This window comes from Hypomesus transpacificus, chromosome 16 (assembly GCF_021917145.1).
Source record: "Hypomesus transpacificus isolate Combined female chromosome 16, fHypTra1, whole genome shotgun sequence".
In the NCBI taxonomy this organism is placed as follows: Eukaryota; Metazoa; Chordata; class Actinopteri; order Osmeriformes; family Osmeridae; genus Hypomesus; species Hypomesus transpacificus.
In genome coordinates, this window is record NC_061075.1 from 7,525,747 (window position 1) to 7,534,766 (window position 9,020).

The following is a 9,020-nucleotide window of genomic DNA, read 5'->3' on the forward strand; positions in this document are numbered from 1 at the left end:
TATATATATATATATATATATATTTGGGGTGGGTGGTGGGGGGAGGTGAGGGGGGTGAATGTTCAGAGGGGAGAAAGCAAGTCAGTCTTTTCATCTTAAATTAATAAAGCTCATTAATTGGGTTGGTGCGGGCGGCCCTGTGTGTGTCTTTTGTTGCTAGGTAGCAGCTATTTAGCCTCCAGGAAGAAAGGTGACACAACATCGCCCTATTATACTCGGCCCTGAGGCACCGCGCAACCCCCCTGCCCTCCCCAACCCCAAAACTACAGGCACATCCATTTAACATTGATTCGGCACGAGGCAAAGGACTCATCTGTGGCCTGAAGGGAGACGAGGCTTGATGGTTCTTCTCACAAGGCTTCAGCGTTTCATCATTTTTAGTGGTCCACTGCCATCTGTTGTTTGTTAATGCCAACTTTGTTACCAAAACCACACTTAGCAATTTTGCAGGGAAAACAACCCTTTAAAAAAGTGCTGCTCGCACACAAACGCCTCATACTTTTCCATCATATTCATCCTCGACCAATATTTCGTTAGGTGTTTTCGCTGATTAACGAGATACCCGAGACCGCACAATCATCTGGCTGGTTTGCGCCCTGTCTGCATCCAGGTCAGGCCTCTTCCATGGTGCGGGCCTAGCCTGGTCGTGACAGTATTTAGACAGCCCCCCTTGGTGACGAGGTCAGGACTGACTGCCCCATACACCGCCGTCTCTTTCCCCCCCTAACCCAGCCCCCCTATCCCATCACTCACTCCAGCCAGCCTGTGTGTATGGACGCCTCCACTCCTCCACTCCTACATATGGTATATATTTCAGTGCTTATTATCCTCTGGGTGATGGAAAGGTATTTAGGCTGAGGGGGGAAACAGTGTTGGGGGGGGGGGGGGGCAGCCTCTAACCGACGGGGCGTCACAGGACTTATTATGCCCGGCGGGTTGTTGTCACTCCCACGTGAGGAGGAGGAGAAGGACGAAGGGTGGAGGACGGAGGACAGAGGGCTGGGCGACACAAAGAGAAGGCCCAGTTCAAAGTTAGCATTCAGTGTTCGGAGGAGCGGGCGTTGCTCCTTCCTTCCCTGTCCTGAGCTGTTTTTAATGCACTCCACCCCGCGCCGCCAGGCCTGGCCCCCTGCATTGTGACGCCTTTTGTCCCCCAACGGCAGACCAGGCTGGGAAGCAGTTCCTCCCGCCATTCCCTCCTCCTCCTTTACGTTTTTTTCTTCTTCTCCCCCCCCCCACCCCCCCTCCCTTTACTCTGAAAATGCTTTGGCTGCTACCAATATCGTAGCTGTCTGGCCCCTGGGGGGGGGGGGGGGAGAGGGGAGAGGGGAGAAAGGGGTGCGCAGAGGCGAGAGGGGTGGCGGTAGGGGAAGGGGGGGGGGGGGTCCTGAGAAGTTTGGGATGTGGGGAGGTACCACTGGGGGTGAAAGGGGGGACTTAGCTTGGTTATCTGTGAACAATAGTGCATGTCCATCAAAGCTAGTGTAACCCCCTAGTGCTCTCTGCAGGCTTTCAGGCCTGCATTTATCAGATGGGAAGTGGTGGTATTTTCAGTGTCCCATGCGTACAGCCCAGTAGATAGGATCTCCACAACCCTGCTCTGCACACGCTCAAACATAAACTTGACTCTCACGCAATATATATACTCTTTAATATTCCTGTGAGTTTTCCTGTATTAGTTATGTTAATGTGTTCGGACAAAATGGCTTAATTACAGCAAGTTATGACTAAATGTGGGCATCCTACTGCTGCCTAATTGCAGAACTAATAACCAAAATACTATTGGCATTTTAGTACATTTAATTTTCATGCCAAAAGCTAGGGTTTCTGAAGTGAAACATAATTTGGTATGCAGAAAGGAATATAATTCCATTCTGGGTACTCTGGATCATTACATTTTGGTTCAAGGTTAAGAATAAAGCTCTGTGCCCAAAAGTCTTCTCGCTCTCTCTCGCTCTCTTGCTCTCTCTCTCTCTCTAGCTTCAGTATGTTCCTTCCAGTTATGTCATTAACATATCAGAGGGCCATGGAGTTGCATCTTGTTTTCTCTAACTCAGCCATATGGTGTGTGAATATGCAGAGCCACTTGGACCGTGAAGTACTGCAGTTTTGTTCTTTGCACTCGAGTCACAGAACAGCCTGCAAACTGATTAGCCAAACTAACATTTCGGCGAAGCACCTGGCCAATGCGATATTCCGAATGGAATGGCAGTGATGCAGGGCCAGGGTCACCAGAAGAATGACTCCCAAACTGACAGACTTGACACAGACGCCAATGTTTTGGCTCTAGGAGTTGGAATAACTAGATGACCATTATTTTACTTTTATTTTGAAAGGGAGGGGTTTGGATCGAAAGGGAAACAAATGCCTTATGGATTGCTGCTGTGAAATCTGGGTCCAATAATGGTTGAGGACATTTTAGTTTTAATGGAGCACTACTTATGGGCCTTCCCAGGCAGTATAATGTGAGCTATTTTCTCTTAGATTTGACAAGAAAACTGCTGCTGAATGTGTTATTCATTAACAAACACATGCTTGTCTCTCTTTTTCCTTCCTTCCCTCCCAGCATCCCCACACCCGAACCTCGTTGGGAAGCCCTGCTTGAAGTTAAAAGTCTATGTCAAGCCCACAAGTAAGTACTTCTTCTACAGTCTTAAGGGAATGTTGAATAAAATTGCATACAGCGTCTGTTTCCCCCCGTGGAAAACAGCTTGGCCATGTTAGGAACTGGTAAAGAAAGCAAGGGGCGACATGTTGATACCGCGTGCTTTCTGTAGTACACACTCGTATCGTTTACTGGTGTGAGAAGGACGAAGCGCATTTTCAAATGCCTCTTGTCAAAGCGACCCAAACTATCCGCCGGTCCTCTTGTGCAGCACCATAAATCTCCATTGGCCTTGGACCCCGTGTAACCTGCGAAAGGTAAACGAACGGCAGGAACACCTGCAGGGTCAGGAGACTAAGCTACTTAGCCCAGCTACTAGCCTTCTGCCTTGTGATTCATAATGGTATGCCTCCGCTCTATCTCGGACTAAGCTCACAGTGCTTCCTCCGGCCGGCCCCCACCCCCCCTTCAGATCTCTGGCATTTAGAGTTAAACTGATGACACCCATAGAACGACACACACACACGCACACAACACTGTAAGGTAAACACACCTGCCCCCAGGGCACAGTCTGGTGGAAGTGATTCATCTGCCACCGGCCAGATAACAATCCGACCTCTGACCTCCAAATGGTCATCATCCCCCCAGCCTTTTACACGTGTTGCAGAGATGGCAAGCACTGGAGAAGACATCGGTTGTAAACTTGAGAGTTTGTATGTGGCTTGCTCTCAAGTCGAGCTTCGGTTTAGTGTCGATATGAACCACAGCTCGTTTGTGTCAGTTGGATGCGTAGCTTCTTAGCGCAGCGGCCTTTGAGACAGTGTACAGACGCAACAGGTTTACATGGCAAAGCTGCACAGATGGCAAGGAAGGATATAAGCATGTTATAGCTATATGTAAGCTTACTTTAGGTGTGAAATGATCAAGTTGAAACAGGGGTGCGTTTTAATCTAGTTGTCAGTGTGTACCAAGGATTTTCAAAGGCATTCGGCCCCAACAACATTGTCAAGATCATCATGCTGCAGATGTGTTTTCCGTACTGGACCACAGAAGGCATTCATTCGTTTCGAGCTATTTGTACAAAGCCTTTGGAGAAAAGGAAGGTATTAAACTCCCTTCACAGTTCAGACTACTGTGTCAATATTTGGAACTGTCATTTGCAGAGTAATATCCTTGGGTTTAAGTTTGGTGGTTGTAATTTCCAGTATAACCTTACCTCTCGCGCCAATCCATTATCTCTGTGTAATTGTGAACAAATGTATTTAAGATGATCAATCACATGGCTGTTAAAACAATTATGTCAATTGTAAGTCTGACTAGTATTTTTATTACAGAGTATTTTAATTAACAGTTTCCTTAGCTGCTCAGTCCAATTTGTCCAACCTCGTTTTATGTTCTTCTGCTAGACGTTTTGTCCAGCCAAGGTCTTGTGTTGGACACAGTTCGATGTCATACAGTAAAAGTGTGTCGTTCTATGAAAATAAAAGCTCAATGAAGACATAATAGGGAGATTGATTAACATACACTATCTGTATATTGGTATAGGTGCTTTGTTATTTTCAATATATACACTGGTCTTTAACAATGGCTAGAGCCTGTAAATAACAATTGCATGCAATCGCAAACATGTATTCCTCAATGTAATCCAGACAGTTTCACCTGAAGACATTTCATAGAACAACTAAAGATTTCTTGCACAATCTGAGGCTTTTTTTAAATGTTAAACAAAAACGTTGTCTGCGCAAATAATATATTTCTGTGACTGTTTGAATAGCTGGGAGAAAGTGGTTATTGGATTGGGTGGTTTATTCAGGCTTTATAGGAGGATTTCAGTGTGGATTAGGTTGGAAGTCTGAATTGAATTTCCATAGGCAGTGACTATCCTGTGTGGGTTTGGTGACTGGGAAATATAAAAATATATATGTGCATATTTACTATAACCGAATGGTTTAGAATGACCCGTCCTCCATACCCTTTCTGATTCAAGCAACTTGGTCTTATTACTCTGCCCACCATTACCATAATTTCCCTCGCTACGCTACGGTATGTAGCGCTGGGTAGAAGCCTGTATTTTCATAAGGAGCTGTATTTTAAAAATGTTTATTTTGAAGTTTTTGGGTTAAGTTTCTTACATACCTAGATAGGTAAGGTAATGTATATATAAATATTTATAAAATAATCGGACCAGTTCGAAGAGCCAAAAAATCCAGGTGCTCGAAGGAGAAAGAGGAGGTGTCATAAACGGTGTTCAAGTGCGTAGTTTAGGCCCTGCCGAACGCCTCCCCACCACTCTGCCTCACGCCGTCAGGCAAGACTCTTGCTGAGAGCTGTAACTGACATTGAGCGGCCGTCGTTCTGCCCTTGTCACCGCGGAGATGACAGTCAGACTGATGGGTGTAAACAACGTTGCCGTCGCTGACTGGCGGTGGACCTTATCTGGGTCACAGAGATGAAAATAACAAAAAAGGCCCCAATATACAGTAGTGCTTTCCGCTACATTTAGTATGAATGAAACTGCATAGATTTCTGTATATGATTGCTTGTCATCTCAAGTGTAACCTCTCTTTATTTTTCCCATCTCTTCTCTTCTCTCTTTCCCATCTTCCTTTGTCACCCTCGGTGGTTTGTCCCCCCTTTCTCACCTCCCTCTGTTTCTCCCTGTATATTTATTTTTATTTCTCTCTCCCTTTCCCTTGATTGTTCACTTCTCTCTCTCTCCTCTCCCTCTCTCCCTCTTTGCCTCTCCCTTCCACCCCCTCTCTCTCTGCCTGGATTTCTATTCATCGTTTTTTTTATTATTATACCTCCCTCTCACTTGCTCTCCCTCCCTCTTGCTCTCCGTCCCTCCCTCCCTCCCTCTTACTTCTCTATCTCTCTCAGATGACTCAGTGTACGAGTCTCCAGAGCCCTTCCTAACAGATGACAGCACTGGTGGTGGTTGCAGCGTGGCCGTGCCCCGCCTGGCCCTCCTGCTGGCCATGCTGCTGACTCTTTTCCTGGCCTCCTCATAGCAGCATGGGCCCTGGACGTCCCCCCCCCCCATAAAAAAAAAAACCCGCCGCCCCCCTGCCTCCCTCCGTTCCTGCTTAACCCGCCCCCCCCACCCTGCGCCCAGTCTGCAGCCTCTTCCCTCTCTAGAAAGGGGACCCCCCATACCCCCACTCCCAACCTGAGTCACCCCTGGACTGATCACCCACAACTTCACAAGCAGGCACCATCTGGACAGCTCCCCCTCCCTCTTGCTAGAACCCCTGCTTCAAGATTGCCGACCCTTGACCTCTCGGCCCACGGTTCCTATCCAGAGAGGGAGGAGTTAACAAGGACCAGAGGAGCCTCTGTAAAGACGTTATAAAAACAGCCTTGAGCAGGAAGTGGGCATTGTAAACAGAATTTCCGTGTTCACTGACCCCCCCCCTGATCCATGCCGCTTATGCCGTCGACAATGCCTCGCGAGTCGTCTCAACTCCTCCATCCACAGACTGTGTCTCTTCAGCGTCTTTGTGCTTTGATTATGCCGGAATATTCTCCATCTGTACATGCTCATTCTGTTGCCCTATGTACAATAGTCATAGTGTCTTTATTTGTCATGTCTAGTTACCTCCTCTCTTTCTCTCCCTCTCTCTCTCCTTCAACACCCCCCCCCTCCCTCTCTCTCTCGCTCTCTTTCCTTCTGTGAGTCTCTGCCCAGTTCAACATCCTGATAATTTTTTTTGAGTAGCAATCAAGAGTAGGACAGGACCTTTTTTCTGTAAATCTGCCAAAGACACTTGTTTAACTTTTATACTGGGGAGGGGGGAGGAGGGAGTGGGCCTGAGTCATGACTCTTGAAGACTCTTGAAACAGGCCGTCCAGCTTAACCTTGACTGAGGCCATAGTCGGCTTCTTTACAGAAAGGGCAGTTGTAGATTTTTAAGAACAAATTTTTCTTTTTTTGTCATACAAAAAAAAGAATGTTACATACAAAACTAAACAAACCAATCAAAAATTGCCTTTTTTCCACTGGTGCTGAATTCAATTATTGAGTCTTTGTGTCGAAAGCTGCAGTGCTGAGTCAAAGGGGGACATCATGTGGTGAATTGTGTTTTTGTGAAATTCAGGTCTTGCGTTCAAATTCCCCCCTCCCCTCACACCCTTATTTCTCTCCCTGTCTCCCTCTCATTGGTATGAATGTGAGGTTCTCCTCGCGAGAGGGGGCTACTGTAGTTTGGGACCGCTGCGTCCTGTCGCCGCGGCGACGGTGCTGCCACCCTGACCCCGGCGGGTCAGTCCAGGAAAGGAGGGGCCGAGCATTTTTTGAGGGGGAACGGACATTGAGAATTCCCATCATGCACTGTGCCAGATCTAGGGACTCGGGCCTCCCCCACACACTCTGTAGTCAGAAGGATCCTCAGAACCACTCCAGCAGGAGTTTGAGAACTCTGTAGCACTTCTACTTATGAGATGGACTCTTAAAGAAAACCGGGGACATGTGACATGCGTGAGAAACTCGACGTGAGCGTTCCTGCCTGCAGTCCAAGATGTGACCTGAGTGTCACAGAGAGCTCGCTGGAAAGATCAGAAAGAACACGAATAAACCATGAGACCTAACATGAATACAACTTTTATATTTTACTTTATTCCATGTTATTTTTTACTTTCCTTTTCACAAAAAAAAGCAGAACAAATTATTCATATGTGATATGAAATTATAACGTAGACCCTTGAATTACTAGAGAGAGGATGGTACCAGTCTCTACTGTCAAACAAGTCTAGAGAAGTCAGCCGTTTGCTATTGTTGTTGTTGTTTTCCTGCTTGTATCACAATGCATTCTGGTACTTGTAGTCCTGTATTTTTTTTTTTTTTTAAGGTGAAGAACATGGTGTGATTATCCAATCATTTCCTTTTTAGTTGGTTTTAATGTGGATGAAAATATGTTTTGATTTCATACTGTATGAAATGTACCTGTTTTGGCAAAGACAAGCTATGGAGGTTAAATGGAAAAAAACTCAAATAAAGCTTTTTGTCTATAGTGGAAATAGCTCTGGCTTAAAGTGTGAGATGTCTGTGCTGTAGGCTGAACCACCAAGTGAATACATTATCATTATCAAACTGTTATAACTGCTGTTTCAATCTACCACAAACTCTTGGCCATTGTTTACAGTGTGTTTGATTAAAGTGAGTTGCAGTCTAATGTTGATACAGTACGCCGTTTTGTAGTAAAAAAAAAACAAAAAAAAGTCAGCATATATTCTTTGAGAAAATCTCCTGCTTTTGAATATTTTCTTAATGGATGCTTGTTACAAACATTGCAACATTTGCCAGAGAGCCCGGCGGTTTTAATCACTCTTAATTGAAGGATTCGACTTTCAAGATTAATGATGGAATTCCCACTTCGGACTTTTTCTGTGATGCATGACAATTAAGTTTTTGCCCAGGAAAAAAAACTTTTACAATCAAAGAATTGACTCTTGTCATGTACCAAATTACCTCTGGTAAGTGTTCAGAGAGAAAATAATTTAAGAAATGTTTAAGTGTTTGATAATTTCACAACAAATAAAGCTTCCCCTAAAAGTAGCATTTGTTTGATTTCGACAGTTTGATTTTGACTTCTAAACCACTAGCTTCTCCTCTTCCTGTCGCTCATCTCTGACCGAGTTTCATCCTGCTGCGAGACGCGAAGCTCGCGAAACTTTAGCATTTCTTTTACAATCTAATTCATGAGAGAGTGACTGAACGAAGCAATTTAAGTCAAGCAAATCATAAACATAATGACCACATTATAGATATGTTCTTTCTCTGACCCTTCGTTGACTCGTTTTTTTCAAAGGAGATGGAGAAGAGTAGAACAGGAGTGGGAAAATTGTACGGCGTTTAGGAAATGAGGTTTGATAGCAGTGAATGTAGCAGGTACCTCATAGCGAGCCTCCAACTGGTAACCCGGGGAGACCGACAAAGGGCCGATGGGGTAAATGCGGGTGTATTGAGACGATCCCCCCCCCCAGTTACAAACGACGTTATTAGCTTCCCACATCTCTTTTGTAGAAATCTTGAGGGCTCTTGGCCCTTATTTGTATTCAGAAGAAGCCCTGTACCGCAGTTCTATGACCATCTGCAACAGCACTGTATGTCATTTGACTTTGTTCTTTCAGCAACCCTCTGGGCTTATGTATACAGGGCACTGACGAGGTGGAGTGGTGCCTATTGCAGTGCACCTGTGGAGTTCAAAAGGTTATGCAGAAGTTGTTGACCATTGAAGGTGGTGAACATTTTTTATATACCGTTTCCAAAAAAACGAGGATCTCTTAGTTGTGGAAAATAACAATTTCTACCTTTTTTTTGTCATCCCTTTTGCACAGGATGGAATAGTCAGAGCAGAAGGTTTTCCGGAATCAGATGGTAAACAAGCAGCACCAACTTCATCAACAATATAAACAA

The 9,020-nt window shown here is 45.3% G+C and overlaps 1 protein-coding gene across 1 annotated transcript in view; it reads left to right on the forward strand.

Moving 5' to 3' along the window:
• The window catches only part of efna2a (ephrin-A2a), a 78,478-nt gene extending 70,326 nt beyond the window's left edge, over nucleotides 1–8,152 (forward strand). The window contains exons 3-4 of the mRNA XM_047036758.1: nucleotides 2,567–2,632; nucleotides 5,486–8,152. Of these exons, the coding sequence (XP_046892714.1) occupies nucleotides 2,567–2,632; nucleotides 5,486–5,616 (197 nt within the window). The 3' untranslated portion in view covers nucleotides 5,617–8,152. The remainder of the gene's footprint in view (nucleotides 1–2,566; nucleotides 2,633–5,485) is intronic.
• The last annotated feature ends 868 nt before the right edge of the window (nucleotides 8,153–9,020 follow it).